The 19,794-nt window shown below is 36.8% G+C and overlaps 1 protein-coding gene across 6 annotated transcripts in view; it reads left to right on the top strand.

Annotated features, from left to right (window-relative positions):
* The first annotated feature begins 8,522 nt into the window (after positions 1-8,522).
* The window catches only part of ODF2L (outer dense fiber of sperm tails 2-like), a 39,560-nt gene continuing 28,288 nt past the window's right edge, over positions 8,523-19,794 (top strand). For 4 of the 6 annotated variants that reach the window (XM_008590139.1, XM_008590140.1, XM_008590137.1 and 1 more), the window contains exons 1-7: positions 8,523-8,749; positions 11,723-11,892; positions 14,039-14,171; positions 14,743-14,868; positions 17,346-17,408; positions 17,534-17,605; positions 18,184-18,300. In XM_008590139.1, coding sequence (XP_008588361.1) covers positions 11,783-11,892; positions 14,039-14,171; positions 14,743-14,868; positions 17,346-17,408; positions 17,534-17,605; positions 18,184-18,300 — 621 coding nt within the window. In that variant the 5' untranslated portion in view covers positions 8,523-8,749; positions 11,723-11,782. Of the gene's footprint in view, positions 8,750-8,973; positions 9,185-11,722; positions 11,893-14,038; positions 14,172-14,742; positions 14,869-17,345; positions 17,409-17,533; positions 17,606-18,183; positions 18,301-19,794 lie in introns of those variants that run through there. The other 2 variants (XM_008590138.1, XM_008590141.1) reach the window with 2 other exon arrangements.

Genomic DNA, 19,794 nt, shown 5'->3' with positions numbered 1-19,794 from the left:
GCCTGGCGCCAGGCTAGTCGCAGATCTCTTCTTTCTGCCTTCTCCTCTCAGGCTGATCTTACAGGAGACAAAACTACAAAGCTGGAGAAGGCAGACTTGACTAAACAGATAAAAAGTCATTCCTGAGCAGATCATCCTCTTCTGATAAAATGTAAACTTTGTCAGCAAAATGAACAATTTATCCTTTCATTCAAAAAAATATTCACCAGTCATGTCCATAGATTTTATGATATCTGAAAAATAAAATATACCCGAAGTGAAAAATGGGAGTACAATTTTCAAGTGTTTATTTAAATGTTATATAAACTCTAGGAATCTGCTCTGCTTTTATCTGCCTTCAAGAAAATAAGAGTTATTCACTTTCAGTAACTGAAGAATTCAAAGCACATCTTTGTACATTGTCTGAATCTGCAGTTCAACCTAGCCCCAGAAGGCCTATTTCTTTTCGTGGAGTCTGCTAGTACAGACACACAGTCAATGAGAATAAAGCATCCAATTGGTGTCAGGGAAGTCAGGAGATATGACATATTGAGCAATCAAAGAAAGTTTGGATTATTTCCTCTCAGGCTTTTGTTTCAACAATCCCATTTAGAAGAAAGTATAGCCCACTATGTGGCTGAGGTAAAAAGCTCAGGGGCCACTTTAGTTTATTCAATCTTTACGAAATAAATCAAAATAGAAGTGGGACAAATTGTAAAGACTAAGAATTTAAACAAAACACAGAGTTTGCCAAGAGCTCAGATGGCACATTTTGTTACCTCCCTTATCCCATTTTCTTCAAATGTATACTCATTTTCAAAGCAAAGGAGCAAAGTGGATGGTTCACATGAGATCTGGGAAGCCATTTGTGTCTGCTGAGTCACTACCATGCAAAAGCATGGAGAACAAGAATAAAAAGTGAAGCACAAGGAAACATAAATTAAACACCAGAATAAAGCACATCAGAATAAACCAAGCAGCTTTCAGATAACTGCTTGGAAGCCTGATGACAGAAAAGATTCCAAAATTGATTGAAACAGGGACAATCTCATATTGCAGAAGGAGGCAGCTAATTTGGATATTGTGAAGACCTTACCAAGTGATAAAGACTTGTGGGCTTCAGGAATTAATTTAGGTATAATCCCTCATGTTTATACGGTGCTTTTCAGTTTTCAAAGTATTCTATATACCTTTCTTCATGGGTCACAGGATCTTATGAATTCTCTTTCTGTGAAGTTATTTTAAAGAACCGAAAGACATCATGCTGAAGGGATACCTGTACTCCAATGTTTATTGCAGCACTATTTACAATAGCCAAGAGTTGGAACCAGCCCAAATGTCCACCATCAGATGAGTGTACAAGGAAACTGTGGTATATCTACACAATGGAATTCTACTCTGCCATAAAAAAGAATGAAATACTACCATTCGCAACAACATGGGTGGACGTAGAAAAAATTATATCAAGTGAAACAAGTCAGGCACAGAAAGAGAAATACCACATGTTCTCACTTATTTGTGGGAGCTAAAAATAAATAAATAAATAAACACAAACAAACAAGGGGGGAGGAGACAACCATCACAACAATTCCTTGAACCTGTTAAGACAAGTGAACAGATATGATGCTGGGGGGATGGGAGAGAGGGAGGAGGAAAGAGGTATGGGTAAAGGGTCAAGAAAATCAACTACAATGTATATTGATTAGTTAAAATAAAAAAAATAAAGAACAAGGTAGTTATCCTTTTTGAGGATCATTTAAATGAGACATCTTGGATACAAAGCTAAGATTTAGCTCAGGTGTTCTCTAAAATTCATTCTGCATGTATCAGTAAAGTGTACTATGTAATGTAAAGAGCAGGAGATATTGGTTTTACTCATTTGCTTCACAACCCTGGTCACATCTTATAAACTCTTGAGGCTTGGTTTCATTATCTCTAAATTCAGGGGTTGATCTATTTAATGGTACTATTTTTCCTCACATTTCTAATCTGATTCACTGTGGCAGTAACTCAGCAGATTACCTTGTGCACGCGTGTGCGCGTGCGCGCGCACACACACAGACACACACACACACCCTCTAAAATTTGCCAAAATTAGTGAAAAACAAGAACTACTTTTAATGATAACCTGATAAAGAAAATGGAAAAAAGGGCATAGAATATTCCTCATGTGCAAAGCAGGCATAAAATACTGCTATATCTATTAAGTACCAGAAAGTAAATGGCATCGTGTGGATGTAAGATACTATCATCATTACTGTCATGTTTCAGAGAAGAAAAAAAGAGAAAGCATTAATGTAGGGGAACTACATTTATAAAATAACCAGAGAGACTCCAACAGTCCTCAGAAGTAGAAGCACAGTTCCTAACTCTGTTCTTCCCTAGTCTCTGCTTCTGTGTTTTCTGTTCTCACTCTGGCCTCAGTATACTGTCTCTGAGACCCCAGGACTTTGCCAGATTCCCCTGCTGCCACCAGACCCCACTGAGAAGGTAGGAGGTATTTTTTTGTTTTCCTTTCTTCTACTTTTGCTACTCCTAAAACTCCATTCTCCCCTGCCAACCCTGAGTAGAACAGGAAGTGACCCTCACCAACTGGAAGATCTGGCAACTGGAGGATTAGGACTTCCCCTTCTGTTCCTGGGGTGCAGTTATCCGGGGCTCTTAATTTTCAAACAAAATTCTCAGCAAACAGAATCCACCTGCATGCAACTCCCCTTCCGGAGTGCAACAAAAGCTATCTAGAGCAGTGTTTTTCAAATTTTATTGTATCTAAGACTCACCTGTTTTGTTTTTTTGATGGCTGGCGGGTAAGGGGGTCTGAACCCTTGACGTTGGTATTACCAGCACCACCTCTAACCAAGTGAGCTAACCATCCAGCCCAGACTCACCTGTTTAAATGCAGATTATGACTCAATAGATCAAAGTGGAACCAATTTTCTACATGTCTACCAGGCTCCCATAAATTTCCAATATAAATATAAATTAATTTATGACTGATGCAGCCTTTTTTTATGACTACCACTAAAAGATGAATTATGAATTAATAGGGAATTGTTAATTTCAGCTCAGTCAATAACATCTTTAATAAATGAGGATGTTCATAAGGAACTGATAAATTATTATGGTAAACATTAATAACGTACACTAAACACAATAGGCCAGTATATTAAAAACATATTAGAAATTTATGTGTCTGAGGCCACTGATCATTGGGACACACTTGGTGTAGTCCCAGTATTAGATGAGCTCCAGGGGAATATCCAGAGATTTACTTCACGATTACAGCACTGCTATGATCTGAATGTGTCTCCCCCAAAATTCATGTGTTGGCAACTTAATCTCAATGCAACAGTGTAGGAAGTGGGGCCTTTTGGGAGGTGTTTAGGAATGGATTAATGCCACTTTAAAAAGGGCTGTGGGAGTGGGTTCTCTCTCTCTTGCCCTTCCACCTTCTGCCATGTGAAGACACAGCAGAAAGGCACATACCAGATGCTGACTGTTGGGAAAATGGAATAATTTGGTCAGGCCCCCTTGCCTGGGAGCCGGTTCAGGGTGGTTCAGTAACATTGTGTGTGTGGGCGGAGTAAATGCGCCTGTAAGGTGGTGCTACTTTGGCTGGTGTTTTACTGCCTCGGTCGCCCGCTCTGCGCAGCTATGTCTTTTTCAGACCTGCAGCTTCCAAGGACCTTTTGGCCGGTTACCTAGCTTATAGACCTGTGTGAAGGAGTCTGGTGATCCAGCCTGGTGTGTGAAGGGTTTGCTACCCAGTCTGTGAATGGGCTTGAGGGGTCTGGGAGCTCCAGACCCAGCCCTAGCTCAACCATCGGCCCAGTCAGTTCAGAATTACCGGCAAGTAAAAGAGCCCAACCACTAGCGTGGTGGCCTAGTTTTACAACTGGCATCAGGAACAGGATTAAGAGCTAGACAATTGGCACTGTGAGGATTCCAGACATTAGCCTCGTAGTAGCCCTTGTGGTAGCCAGACAATTGGCAATGTGAACAGGATTCCAGACAGCAGCCTTAGCAGACCGCCACACTGACACCTTGAGCTGAGACTTCCCAGCCTCCAAAATTATGAGCGTAAATTTCTTGTCTTTATAAATTACCCAGTCTCAGATATTCTATTATAGCAGCACAAAACAAACTAAGACAAGCCCTTACAACAGAAAGAGGCAGTCAGTCTATGCAGCTGTTAAACACGTTTTTACCTTTTATGGAAAAAGCCTACATTTTCTTTGGAATTCTGAAGGAAAACATTGCATTAATTATGAATTTTTATGGTGACACCATTGTGTGAATATTCTTTGCAAAAAAACTCTGCAAAGTACCCTGTTTTAACACACACACGCACACAACACAGATATGTAGGCTTTATATTCTTAAACTCACGGTCACTTCTTTATCATTAAAGCCTACCTCAATTTGATCCCTGTCTATTTCCTCATTGATCATTATGTGAGCCATGATAAGATTGCCTCAATGGGTGCATTTTGTCTTACGCTTCCTCAGTGATCTCCAACATGTAGCCCCAAGCAACTAATTTTCAAGGATGTACGTTATTCAGGCAGGGGACTGCTCCCCTAACTTTTATTTCTGTCTCTTTCCCTACACTCATTTATTTATTCAAAAATAAAATCGTGTCAATTATACCTCAGTAAAGGTGTTAAAAACAAAACTGTGTTTCTACTTGGTGCCAGGCACTGTTCTAAGTGCTGGATATGAATGAATAAAACCAACCAGGTTCCTGTCCTGATGGAATTTACATTCTAGAAAAGGGAGAGAGACCACAAACAAATATAATGTAATGTCTCCTGAAAGTGTTGTGGAGAATAAAAAAATCAGGTTAGGGGAGGATGGAAGTTAGGGTTTGTTATTTTGTATCAGCTGGTCTGGGAACAAATCACAGATAAGATTATCCAGCAATCATGCAACTATCTGAGAGAAAAATAGTGCAGGTGGAGAGAAGGGCAAGTGGGAAGGGCCTGAGTCTGGCTTGTACTGGAGTGAAGTGAGCTGGTCCGAGAAGAGTGTAGTGATAGATGAAGTGCAGCGGTCTCCCGGGAAGCAAGGATGCAGTGGCACCAGGGTGGCGTCCAGCACAAAGATCACACAAAGCTTGCAGCCCATGGGAAAGACTGGAGTTGACTCAGAAATGGATTTGGAGGAGTGACACGACCTGACTCTCAGACATTCTTTTTGTAAGGATCACTCTGGCTGCTGTGTTGAAAATCCATGGGAGGTGGAAGCAGGCCCAGCTGGGTAGTCATTGCTGTACTGTAAGTGAGGAGGTGGGGATGGACAGAGCTCAGACAACAGTTTCAGTTGTCTTCTTTTAGTCTTCCTCCAGCTCTAAATGTGTCCTGAGAGGGCCCAGAAAACCTTTTGTTTAGAAAATATTGAGAAAATATTGAGGAGGGGAATGCCAGAATCCTTTAAAAGCTCTGTAGTTGCTGCCCTTTAAACCTAGCAATGAAGTTAGGAGATGCTGCCATTGAATGAAATTCCTAATTCTGTAATGGAAATAAGATCCCAAAGTGGCAGAGGCCAAGATGAGGTAGCTTTGGCTACCATAATAGGCAGCAGGGCCAGAGAGCAGTAATCATAGTTGTTTGACTGGCAGGGATCTTTCACAGTGAATAATTAATCATGGTGTCCCTGGAATTGAAGTGAATTAACAGTCTATTAAGATCCTACCTGACTTGTATAATGAAAAATTGCTGAACTGATGGAGACCTGAATGTTATCACATTAATGGAGATTTACCACATCTTGACACTGGCTTCTTGATGCATGGCTATTGTAATAGGAAAACCAACGAGAAGCCCTGGAACTGCCCTTTTCTAACAAAACAGTAAGCAAAAGCAATACCATCGTCCTGAGGGAATCCCAGTGATTAGTGGCACCATCAAAGACTGGAAAGATGCAGGGTAGTGATTCTCACCACACTCCCATTTAACCTTCTGTTTTGCCTGTGTAGAAGATAAATAGGTCATCTAAAATGTTGACCCAGATATAGTCTTTCTATCAGGCGAATAAGCACAATTCCTAGCACCTAGTATGCAGATATAACTCTGGAAGTAGTCTTTTACTCATTCTAATATTGCATGGAACAACTGAAGAGTTTGCTTTCATCTGAAAGGAGAGAATGCATGAGAATTTATTGCTTTACCCAAGTGCTTTGTTAACTCTCTTTTTGTCATAACTTCACGTGCAGAGACCATGATTATTTCATCACCTATGGGACATAACTTTTGTCTACTACACTGATGGTATCATACTGATATCATACTAGAACAGGAAATAGCACATACCATAGATGCCTTGTGTAGTTAGTTGTCTTTCCATAGATGTAATGTGAATTTTCTTGGGTCATGTGTTCTGGGATATATACTGGGTTATCTCCTCAAAAGAAAAGGTGTTTCACCCTGCTTCCCCTTGGATTATGGTTTTGGCTAGGGTCACTCATACTGCTGCATTCAGCCGGGAACATGGCTGAGCCCTGAAGGTCTATGGCTCACATGTCTGGCACCTCAAGTGGATGACTTAAACAGCCAGAATCTGGCTGGTTTTCACTTTACAGTAGGGCAATTGGATTTCTTATGTGGTAACCGGCTTCCAAAAGAGGAAAGCAGAACCTGCTGGGTCTCTTAAGGCCTAGGTTTTGAACTGGCCCAGGATCCCTTGTACCACATTCTACTGGTCAAATTCAAGGGGAGGGGAAATAGATTCCACTTTCGACGTATGTACAGGGGTAAGAGGAACTGTTTACAAGCCATCTTTGGAAACAGTTTATTACACCACTAAGCCATTTTTAAAAATTGCTTCTTAATTTTGCTGGATATTATTTGTATTCAAGTATCTTTAACCTATTTTGTTATCTGCTGTTTTCATATTATAGTATATATTGTTGCTATGAAGGAGGAAATCAAAATTTCCATCCAACACTGTATTGCTGTATACTGCACACAAATGTACTACTCAAATGTAGCCCAGTACCTATTTTTGTAAATTAAGTTTTATTGGAATACAACAAGCTTGTATGTTTATGTACCATCTATAGCTTCTTTTGCACAACAGTGGCAGAGTACGAGTATGAAAGAGACTGTATAACCTGCAAAACCTAAAATATTTACTATCTGGCCCTTTACAAAAAAATTTTGTTGGTCCCTGCTTTAAGTTATACAGCAATCCTTGGCAAATTGTTTCACAGGTGGTCAAGTGTGGTGAATGATATTTGGGGAAACTGAGTTTTTTGGATGGGCTGGAATGAATTTTTTCCCATTTAAATAATGGAATAAAGAATCCTATCCAAGAGCTGATTATCCAACCAGATTTTAGGAACAAATTAGGTTTTGATGAGAGGTGCCCTATTACTTTACCTGGACAATTCAGTTAAAATAGACGGTTTGAGAATCTTGTGATCATTTTTAAGAAGTCTGATTTTGAGATTTTGTGAATGTGTCCTCTTGAATGTCTTATAAAGGTGGTTACATCTAATACTAATGCAATTTAATTAAGCTTTTTTCATAAAAGGAAACTAATTTCTGTTATTTCTCTAATTATGACAAGTTAGCAAGGTTAGCTAGAATCCCAGGTTAGCACTGGAAAGGTCCTGGGACTTGTTCATGTTCCTAGCCCCAATTCCACTCCCCCCGCCCTTCTCTCTTTTTCTTAGATGAGAAAACTAGCCCAGAGAAGTTAGGTGACTTGCCAAAGGTCACAATCCATCAGTGAGAGAGTAGATACTTAAATACCCAACAACCATCCCTCGACCCCGGCCTTCAGCATTAGCATACACAGAATTGTGTGTTCGTTATGCATAAACTTTTAACCTTCATGAACTTTTTGCTGAACAATCACAGTGCTGGGGGGAAAAGCATTGCTGGAATCACCAATGGGCAATATTTTTTGTAAAACCGATAATTAGCGAGAAGCATGCGATGCTTAAACTACTCAACTGATAGTTGCTCTATCTGTGAACTTCATATGCTGGCGTACAACTCTTAACATGAACATTAAGTAGACGCACTGAATAAAGTTTTTTATTTTTGCAGATAAAGTCTTGTTTTGCTTGTTCAGGAGTTTATAAACCAGACCAGCTGGCTGTAGCGCACACAGAAAGAATTTGAGACCTGGAAGGCACCTTGAAGAACACCATCTGGCTCCTTCATTTAACAGGCAAAAAACCTGAGGCTCAGGAAAGGATCTCAGCTACAGCCATACACTCAAAATACATTTAAAACGAGGTTTCTCCCAGTCGTAAGTGCCTCTGCTTTTTCAAATCTCATCTTTAAAAAGCAGAAGCAGGGCACTCCCAGGGCAGGCATCAGAAAATTCGGAATTGGCCTTATGTCGCTTTGTGGTTGAGCTGTTAATATTTTCGGCAACTACACACAAGCACTGCCCTTTTTGTAAAACAGATGCTTTTAAAAAAAAAAGTTACCCGGGAAACAAAGCGCCGGGCCCCGCCCCCTCACTCCTGCAGACAGCAACCGCCGAGGCGCTCGCTTCCCGAGGCCGGGCCATTGGGCTGCGCCGGCTGCGGCCCGGCGGAAGGGGCGGGGCGGCCGTTGCCACAGAAGCCACTCGCCGGTTCCTAGCTCCGCTTTTGTTTTACTCGCACCTTGCCGGGCACTTTTCCACCGCAAGCAGTTCTAGGATTTCGCCCGCTCCCCTCGTCGCGTCCCTTGCCTTCCACCTGGTCGTCCACCCGCCACACTGCCCCCTGCATCCCGCTCCTTCCTAGCTGACGCAGGGCTAGAGGCCATAGGTACGCCTGCCGGGACTTCCACTAGCGCGGCTGAGCGTCGGCCCAAGCGGCCCCTCTGACCCCGTTTACCGCGCCCCGGCGGCGGGCTGACGTCACAGCGTCGTGCGGACGCAGCGGTGGGGGCGTGGGCGCGCCTTTCGGGCCGGGAGGCGGATTCTGTGTGGGGAACTAGGCTACAGGTGGGCAGTTACCGCGGGCGGCCCTCGGAGGCCTGCGGGTGGTGGTGGTCCCGGAGCTGGAAGGCTGCTGCCCCCACCCGGAGCTAGGCCTCAGCGCCCTTCTGCGCATGCTCCCCGCTTCCCCCGGACTGGCCTGGACTGGGGACCGGTGGCGAGGCTTTTATTCCTAGGAAGGGTGTGGTCCCTGGGACGTCAGGGCAGATCTTAGCGCGAGGTGGGCTTTCCCAGAACGGACTCCTGACCGTGCCTTCTCCGGGTACGGCGGGGTTTCTTTCAGAAATTGAACTCTTAATCATTGTTTGGTTTTTAGGCGCCCACCATGTTATATACCAGATGGTGGGAAGCCCTAGGACTTCAGAAACTCTAGGAATGAGGCGTATTCCAGATTTTAAAAGATAGCCTCGGAAGTAATTCCTTCTCCAGGATCCCTATTGGTGACCTCTTTGGTGTGTGATTGGCATAGTGTGCTGGAAAGTGCTAGAGGCCGACTTGCATTTAGTCCCAGCTCTGCCATGGAAACAGCTCTGTGGTCTTGGGCGGGTCACCGAACCTTCCTTGCTTCAGTTTCCTAAAATGGGGACGATAATAATCACTTTAGGGTGGTTGTAGTAAAAGGTTTAGTAAACGCAGTGCCATATAGGTAACCACCTACATGAGTGAGTGGTGCTTGTTTACTGAAAATTATGATAACCAGACTGGCTGGTGCTGGGATGAAGTCTGTTTTGAAGACAAAGTTCGCTATCACCTGACACGTAGTAAGGTTTCCAGTATTGTGAAATGAGTGAGGTCCTTGGAGCAGTTTTGAGCACCTCTTCGTTAGTTATAGTTAAAGTAACAAACCTCAGGAAGCAGGTCTGCTTTTAAAATTAGTTCGATACTCTTCTTACAGTGAGAATATCATGATCATCATGTTCATAATTTTATAACAGCTAGATATCCATTTTTTGCTTCTACTGATTTAACAATTGATGCTTATTTATTTGTTTATCCTTTAAGATAATATACAGTTACCAATTATAAGGTGAAAAGCAGAAAAATTGTTTTATGATTTTATCTTGTGATAAAACTCAGAAAAGTTGTGTATGTAGTTGCCAATAGTAGACAAAGCCAAGTAAGAACTCATTTAAAATATTGCTACTATACTGAATCTTATCTCATAAAATATTTTCTGCAAATCGAAGATCCCTGTCCTCTTACATTGTTTTTTTAAACTTTTATTCCAAATATAGGAACCATTTTTCTTTTAATGATCCCCGAAAAGATGAATCAGGGGATGAATAAGTAAAAAACAACACTTTTTATTAATTCATTCTATTCATTAGGGCTCTAAGCTTTGTTTCCTGTCCTTCAGTCATTGCTTAGCTTTTACAAGGCTTTTAGGTGCTGAGGATTCAAATATAAATAAGATATTCTTAATTGAGATTCCATTCTACAGTGAGACAAATATTTAAACAAATGAATGGATGAAAGTTAAATACCAGTTCTCTGGGTGGGGTATCTATTGCGTTGTATCAAATCAGTAGGTGATGGTTTTCTTGATTGCGGGTGATTTATCCAGAGCATATTCTTCTTAACCCTTAGGTTTCGGTTTTCATTTGATTTTGTATATCTGTATATTTTCAATTCTTCTAGACTGTAGATAGCTTAAATATTGTTATGCCCTAATGTTACATATTTGGAGCATTCAAGTGGATCACCTTAGACTATGTGTGGGTTATTTAGCAGTTCTTTTTGGACTTCACTTGCTGGTATTTCAAAATTAGGAGCATATATTTCATTGGGCTGTATCCTAAATATTTGTCTCTGCAGTGTATAGAACCTTCAGACAAAAATAAGTACATTTTAATAACACTTTGGAAGGTTTCTGAATTGCTGATTAAATATTGTGAATAATCATCAAACTATCATTTCACATCTACCCAAAGTATTAACAATTCTTGAACATAATGTATTTAGTAATACAGAAATATAAAACTAAATCACAAAGAGTTCAATATCTAAAAGAATAAAGAAAACCTTATATATAACCTTTGATTTTTGTTTATGTGTAAATGTAAATGAAGTCAGGGAGACACATGGCCATATATTTTTAGAGTTGTGAAAACATAGTCTTAATAGTTGCTAAAGCTCTAACTCATTATTTAAATGGAGCAGTTTTGAAGAAATTAATAAATATTCATCTTTTAAAAACATCTCCAAGTTTGAGTGAAAACAATTACATATTTAGTAAAATTTGGAAGGAACATCATCTATTCATTATCACCAAAGAATATCCTAGATTGAGCTCAGAATAGGAATAAATTCACTTTGAAAGGCCTACTTTCAAAGGAATATCTTCTTTGTAGCTATTGTTGCCAAGTATTTTCAAAAGTATGTTGAATTTCTACAGATTTAGGCATAAAATATATTTCTTATTGGATGGGCCTAATGGAACTGAGGACCATAGTTAACCCACGATTCTTATATGTTTTCTAGTCCTACAGGATTAAAACATTATTGTAATCCTTCAACAAATAGGCTAGTAAAAATTTCTACACTCTTGTAATTATGTAGGAAATAGCAGTAAACAACACTGTGGAAACAGTATATACAAACTGACGATTGCTGAATGGTTGTGCTAAGCAATTTTTATACGATTTTGAATTAGTATAATAATGAGTAGCAGTTATAACTTTAATTTTGTCTTTGAAATGTTATTCTTTTATGCATTGTTAGGATCTTTATCTTATATAATATGGTAATGACAGAAAAAAAGAATCTCTACTGAAATAAGTTTAATTAAAATATTTTCTAGCTTTCAGCTTATGTGGAGAAGTTGTTGTGGAAGTCACCTATAAATCCAGTTACTGAATTTATGGAGAAACCTGCAAATGATGGAAGTCATTCAGAAGAACTATTTTCCCATCTTAAAAATAGATCAGAGAAAGATTTACCACGTCATGCCAGTGAAAGTCATCTCAGCTGGTATTATCAATATCAGGGGAAATCTAATTTTCTGATTTCAGGGTTTCATGTTTTGTCCATAATGAAATTATTTGAATCAAACACAGCATTCTTTTGAGAATTTTTTTTTTCAAATCTAGTATGCATTCATTAAAATATATTTTTTTAATGTGATTACAAGTGTAAGCATTTAGCAGAATTAGCTAGTTTTTTGGAATTTTAATGGAAGCAATTAAAAATGAAAACCTTATCTATTAAGAATTTGTAAAGTAAGCTTTTTAAGGTTAATGGAAATATAAATAATATGGAATATCAGAAATGTAGCTTATTAGTACTAATTCACTGTCATTTGGTATTTTGCTGTATAACAAATACTTGTCATATTTTACTTCTTTAGAGTGGGGAATACACTTGTTATTTATGTGAATCATTGTCCCACAAAATTGCAATCTTAAAATGCCGTTATCGTCACTATGGATAGTGTAGTCCAGCTTATAGTTTAACTTGTCATAAAATAAAATGATATTTTGTCATATATAATCATTCTTGACTTTCAGCATATGGTTTTTAATTAGGGACAGGTTTCATTTATAGCTGGAATCTTAGGACCATTACTTTAAGCCAGTGTTGCTTAAGAATACAATCTAATTTTGACGTCGCCTCTAAGATACTATTAATTGTTAATGAGCCATTATATTGTGTTCTCCAAAGGAAGAAAAAAGCTGCCTGTTAAAGAAAGACACATGCTTTCTTATCACTTGGAATTTTATTTATAAATATTGAAAAAGCTCCTTTAAACTTCATTATTCATAGATTTTTAATCCATATAATTCTTTTGATTCTAAGTGAAATAATTCTAAGTAAAATAAATTAGTTAAGGTATTCTCAAAATTTCTTTATACTCAAAGTCCAACTCTTTTGAGATACTTTTGGTCTCAAAGTTGTCCTCACTATTAAGAGTATTGGCGTTTTGTAGGAGCATCTTTAAATGAAATAACATTTTTTTGTTGCTGGGCTCTTAATTACAATATAGGGCATGCCTGCTTTAGAGTCCTTCTTCTGGAATATTGCTAAACATTCCTACTTCAACAACCCTCTCATCCCTTCTCTATGACCCTTTGTTCCTAGGGGTTAAAAAAGTGTTGCATTCCTATCTCTGGGATATTCTTCAAAGCATTAGACATCCATTCTGTAAGTTATGGTGTGCAGACAAAGGCAAATCAAGACTGCCTCCTGGCTGACAAGGATTGTAAGAAGCATCATGATTTCAGGATGTAAAAATGTGACACCTGCATGCCCCACAAATGTATCTTGCAATAATATGTAGTAGTATCTAGGTAAAACATAATCAAGAAGGCAAATATTGGGCCGGCCCGGTGGCGCACTGCTACAGTGCGCCGCTTGAGAGCGCGGCGGCGCTCCCACCAAGGGTTCGGATCCCACATACAGACTGGTTCCCGCTCACTGGCTGAGCGAGGTGCGGGCGCAACACCAAGGGTTGCGATCCCGTTGCCAGTCCCAGTCCGGTACGGGCGCGACACTGAGGGTTGCGATCCGTTGCCGGACACGAAAAAAGACAAAAAGGAAAAAAAAAAAAGAAGGCAAGTATTATCAGTTTTGTTTTGAATGATAATAAAATATTCCAAAGCCCAGGATGAGAGATTTCTCAATAGATGGAAAGCTTTAATTTTTTGTGTTCCATTTATTTAGCTTATTAATCCTTCTTCAGGAAGTTTTTATGAAGAACAGTAAGTTTCAAGAAAGAGTTTGGGAATAAGGTCTAGAAAGACAAATCTTTTGGGTTTTTGGAATAAGGGAGAAGGAAGGGAAGAAAAAAAGACATATGTACATTCCCATAAATTGTTTTATAAGCCAGCAAGAGGATATTGAATAACTATTAAGCATAGTGCAGTTAAACATTTCTATTAATGGTCTTTGTGTTTTACATATCTTAACTTTTTAAAAACTGTCTTTCCATGTATAGAAAGTATAGAAAAATATGGATGTGTAGGGGAAAAATTGCACACATTTTCAGTGACAGTTTATTGTTAGGTTTTGCCGAGCAATTTGTGGAACTGTAATATTTAGTCAGGCTATGTTATATAAAAAAGTATAATTAGTTTATGAGATAGGTTTAACTTAGTTTTATTTGTGTATTTGTAATTAGTATGAAGAAGGACATCGTAAGTGAAAAGACTGAATTGGAAGCAACGCTTAAGGAAGCTGAGTTGGCAGCCTGTTCTGTGGAACTACTTTTGCCATTATTTAAGGATGCTATTGAAAAGATTAGTTTTGAAAATGTGAGTATCTGACTTGTGAACATCTAATAAAATGAAAGCTAGTACAGAACTCAGTGTATTAACTGAGGTCTCATTTCTTAAACACATGCTCACAGCACACGCTACCACAAAGCTGAGCTACAATCTGTATATCTTGGTGCTTGACTTACCTGGACTGCTGACTTAACTAGAGTATCAGCTTTTCTCAAGAGTAAATTTAAAACTGAAATCTGAGAGATGAAATATATTTATTTTATATAGTGTTGTTTGGAATAGAAAACTCTTTTAAAATTTCAGCATATTAAAGTTTGAGTTAGGGACAAAAATTAGATTGTATTCTATAATTTTTATTAGAATAAATGCCTGAAGTACTTTTGGAGTTTAAGCCCTTATTTTGATTTGTTTACTTTAATGTGCTATATAACAGATCTTATTTACTATTAACAAACTTTGCAAAATTTACTATTTCTGTATGCAAAAAAATGATTTTGTTACTAGGAAAAGTTATTCTTTCACAATAATAATATATTTTAGAATGTTATACTTAATGCTATGTCTTAAAATGTGTATGTGGTTCCTGTATTTTTGCCAGGCTAATCTTTCTGCATCCAATTTGAAGAAGATTTCTGAACAAAAGGAAATATTAACAAAAGAATTAGACACTTTTAAACGTGTGAAACTAGCTTTAGAACATCTTAGAAAGACAGACTACAAACAAGTAAGGCATCAACACTAAGCACTCAGTACTGATTTTTTTCACTTGCAGGGTATATTATTTCTCAAATTTATAGAAATTAAAGTATTGGTATATTTGAAATGGAAATAATTCTTTGAATTTTTGTTTGAAATGGCAATCATTAAACTAACCCCTACTTTAACATTTCGTAAATAGTTCTACATGAAAGTAGCAATTTTAATAGAAAATATATTTTTATTTTCTATCTTAAAAACGTTCCTTATTTGCTATATTTCGTTTAGCTTACTACAATAAAATATATACTCTTAGAGTTTAAGCTCCTGTGTACATTGTATTTATACACATATTCTTTTTTTGGTAACAGCTTTATTGAGATATAATTTACATGCTGTATAGTTCTTCTATTTAAAGTTTAAAATTCAGTGGTTTTTAGTATATTCACAGAGTTGTACAGCCATCACCACAATTTTAGAGCATTTTTATCACTCCAGAAAGAAACTCTGTACACCTCCCATCCTACCTACCCCTCCTTAAAGGAGCTTTAGGCAACCATTATCTATTTTCTGTCTCTATGTATATGTCTATTCTTATTTCATATAAATGGAATCATATGATATATGGTTGTTTGTGATAATCGTTTTTCACTTAGTTCATTAGTACAATGTTTTCACGTTTCATCCATGTTGTAGCATGTATCAGTACGTTCATTCCTCTTCATTGTTCAATAATATTTCATTGTATGAGTATACCATTTTCATTTATCCATTCATCAATTGATGGACATTTGGGTTGTTTCCACTTTTTGGCTATTATGAGTAATGCTGCTATAAACATTCATTTATAAAGTTGTGGTGTGGGTATATGTTTTCATTTCTTTTGGGTACATACCCAGAAATGGAATTGTTTGGCATATATATATTCTTGATACACACATACATATACTCATACACACATAATTTCCCTTTGGTCTAGGACAGGGTTTCCTTTTGATTTAGGACAGTGCCACTCCACTTTTTTCCCTGCCTCTACACATGCATAATACAATTTCAGCCCATCTCATCAAACAGGGATAATGGAAGTGAAATGAGAGGATATCACCTTATTATTGGGAAAAACTGATCTAGAGCTTCTGCTCAAACATAAACTTAAAAGCCTAAGAAAACTAAAGCCTAACTTTGTAGACACATGGTCCGGTATTGTATATTGTCAGCTAAAAATATTTAAAAGAATAAATTAGTACTTTTTTTTTCTCTGCTACTGTTTCTCATTTGTAGAATAAAGATATTATGTAAGATCAAGATTCTTAACTTGACATTCTTAATCTGGGGTCTGTGAATCCCCTGAAATTTTACACAGAATATTGTGTGTATTGACTAGAGACCAGAATTCTTCATCAATAATTATTTCTTTGTGATTACTACTTCTTTTGAATCTTAGGACAAATGTACTTCAAGAAATCAACTTCTGTGATAGGCTGAAAAATCTTGAGCTAATGACAAAATCATTAAATTATTCTTCTGACTCCCTTTTAGCTCTTTCCTATGATGACATTTTCTCAGAACTGTAAAAATTACCTAATATTAAGTTAACAGTTTTTGTCATTAAAAAGTTACATGCTCATTACAGAAAATTTAGATAAGCAAAGAAATATTAATAATTCCTTTGATATCAACACTCGGTGAAAAGTCACTGTTAAGCACTGTTAATTTTGTGTTGTATATTTCATGCAGTCTTTTGTTCCATTAATGTGTATGTGTTAGTGTATACATGCATGTCTTTTTAGAAAAATAGGGTCATGTTATTCTCATTGTTTTCTGACTTGACTTTTCTACTTAATACATCGTCAATACCATCAATATTTTCTCATATATTAAATATTTTTTGAATAGGAAGGAGTCTTAACTTGAGCTCTGTGGATCCTTACAGAGTCCAAGGATAGACTTCATGTACCCTCTGAAATTGTGTGTACAATTTTCATTATATGTACATGCATATGTGCTTTTGGGTAAAAGGAATCCATAGCTTTTTCACATTCTCAACCAGGAGAATGACCCCAAAAAGGAATAAACATTCTTCTATGGTCTCATTTAAAGTGGTTACATAGAATTCTGTCACTAATTTGCTATAATCCTTTAAGACAATTCATATTACTAGAATTTAGGTTGTTTACAATTCTTGCCTATTATAAAGAGCACTTTGTTGAGCTTCTTTTGTTTACAGGATGTTTATGATTTTTCAATGTCATTGGCCTATACTTTCTGAGGTATTCTTTTGAGATGAATTCAGTAAGTCAACTAATTTCATAAATTGTGGACAAAAAATGATTTGGAACACTTGGGCAAAAATCCCTCCTATGGTTAACTCTTTTAAAATTCTGAAGTGTATGTGCATAGTAGTTGTCATTATTAATTTCTTGAGTGATGCTTATTCTGTTTTCTACTTTTTGTGTAGAGAAATATAGTTTGTGAACACTGATTTATAACATCCTTTTTTCACAGACAGGAGACAATTTACCTAGCATGTTGTTAGAAAATCTAACTGATAATGCAAGTGAAAATACTGTAAGTCTTCACATTTTGTGTCCATTCTTTTGACATTTTTTATTCGTGTGCTTCTTGGTTTTATAAAATTCACGAAAATTATCCAAGTTGTGAAACTTCTAACTCTTATGTTATATTTACTGAAGAATCTTAAGAAGAAGGTGCTTGAAAAGGAGACCTACATTCAGGAACTTTCTTGTTTGTTTCAGAATGAAAAGGTAAGCAAATATTGAGCTTTTAAACTTAATTTATCATATTTTCTTAATATTGACCCCCTCTTCTCCTGGCCCCATGTCCTCAGAAATAAACACAGAAAGGTTTTTTTGAAATTCTAGATTATTTGGATATTAAGTTTTAGGTATCAAGTATAATATCTTAATTTTTTAAAGATTTTTTATTTTTTAAGAGTTGTATGGTGTTTCAGTCAAGATACTTGGCATTAATCACTACGAATTAGGAACTCTGTGTAAATTTGTATTATGTTTCAATTGGGGACAAATTAAGGAATTTTGGTGTTTGTAGGAGCAATTTAGATATACCTGTAATTTTACTTAGGAAGATAGGTGGGAGTTATTTTAAAAAGATAATTATCAGAAGCCTTTCAATAGAAGGTTGGGTGAGGAGAAAAATTCACCCTAATTGTACATGAAATACATTTGAAATAGGGGGACAGTTTATGTAAAGTAGTACTTTGCTTTTTGTCAGCTTTTTAGTTTGTGTCTAAGTCATGGTAAAGTTAAAGATACTGATGGGATACATCAAATAACGTTTTTTTGTTTTTTCTCTTCTGTTATAGGCAAATGCTTTGAAAGCAAACCGTTTCTCTCAATCAGTAAAAGTAGTACATGAACGACTACAGCTCCAAATTCATAAAAAGGAGGCAGAGAATGATAAGTTAAAAGAGTACATAAAGGTTATAAACATTTATCCATTTTTACGTGTTTCTTTTTGGCACCTGGCTAGTATGGGCATCTGAACCCTTGACTTTGGTGTTGTCAGCACCATGCTCTACCAATTGAGCTATCTGGCCAGCCCCATTTTTATAGTTTAAGTGATAAAATTAATGAAAAACTATAAAGCCATTTCTTAATTCTGGAATTTGGTAGTTTTAAAAGAATACAATTTAAGTGTTGCCATGGGAAGTACATATTTAAAATAAATCTTAATCTTAAGATTTCTGGCCTGCCTAAAGCTTTGGGTCCAAATTCCAATATAAAAATACTCTATCTTTTTAGTACCAATCTAGGAAGAATTTGTAGAGATTGAATTAGTTTTAAAATCTTTCTCATTATACAGTTATGTTTATTGTGGAAATGTATAAAATATGGAAGATATGAAGGAGAAAATAAAAATAACTTAAAAACACTGAAACCATTGTTAACATATTGGTGTATATTATTCTAGTCTTTTTCCTACATCTATACATAAATATTCTCACACATATTTAATAAGCAGTCAGTCAATGTTACTTTTTTTGTTACTAATCATATTAATTTTAAAATCAGCTTTGATGTTCAGATAATCAAGTAATCCCCTTGTTATACTACTTTGTAGCAGTATAATTAAGGAGAAGTTTTGGTTTAATTATTTTAGAGTCACAATCACTTTGAGGTTGCTACCATAATACAAGCTAACTGGACTTACTGTCGTCATTTTTGCCAAATAAAAACCATTGTTCCCAATTTCAGAGAAGTGTACAAAGACTAAACCCCATCAAGTGTTAGGACTTCCGGGTTAGATCTCAGTTTACTTTTGCATTCCCAAATCATAGCAGATGTCTGCAACCTATAGCATATGTGTCAAAACCACTTGGTTTTTTTTTTTTTCCTTTCAATGACAAAAAACTTTTGTCCATCAAGGGGACATTAGGTAGATTTATGGAGGATGTAAATTTTGTTGTTTCTTCCCCATATATGTTCTTTTAAACACTTCCTCCCATATGTTCTCTGTGTCCTTTCCATTGATATTGTAGGGCACTGCAGATGAACTGGATTTGGTATTGCAGTGCTCTGTCTTGGTAAATTCAAGAGAATACATGTGATTTAACATTTCAGATAATCTACCCCAGTTTCTCTTAAGCATTTTTTAATTATGTCCTCAAATAGCAGTTGGGAAAGTTTTTGAAAGTATTTTCTTAATTTAAAAATAAAATATTAAATGATTTTTTAAAGGTAAGTTTAACAGTTATTTTTTATATTCATGATAATTTGGAGAAAGAACATAAGGCTAAAATCCTAAGATTTTGCTATATTATTCTCCTGTCTAATACTTTGAGATCAAATTCTTTTTAAAAAATGCTACTGTTAAGAAATGATGAAAAGAACTTGCTGTAGGTTATTTTTCTTTTTTTTTTTTCCCTTTTTGTCTTTTTTCGTGTCCGGCAATGGATCGCAACCCTCAGTGTCGC

The sequence above is a fragment of the Galeopterus variegatus genome, unplaced genomic scaffold (assembly GCF_000696425.1).
Source record: "Galeopterus variegatus unplaced genomic scaffold, G_variegatus-3.0.2 Scaffold5869, whole genome shotgun sequence".
NCBI classification, from domain to species: Eukaryota; Metazoa; Chordata; class Mammalia; order Dermoptera; family Cynocephalidae; genus Galeopterus; species Galeopterus variegatus.
Note: the sequence above shows the minus strand (reverse complement) of the source record. Positions and strands in the feature narration are given on the sequence as shown.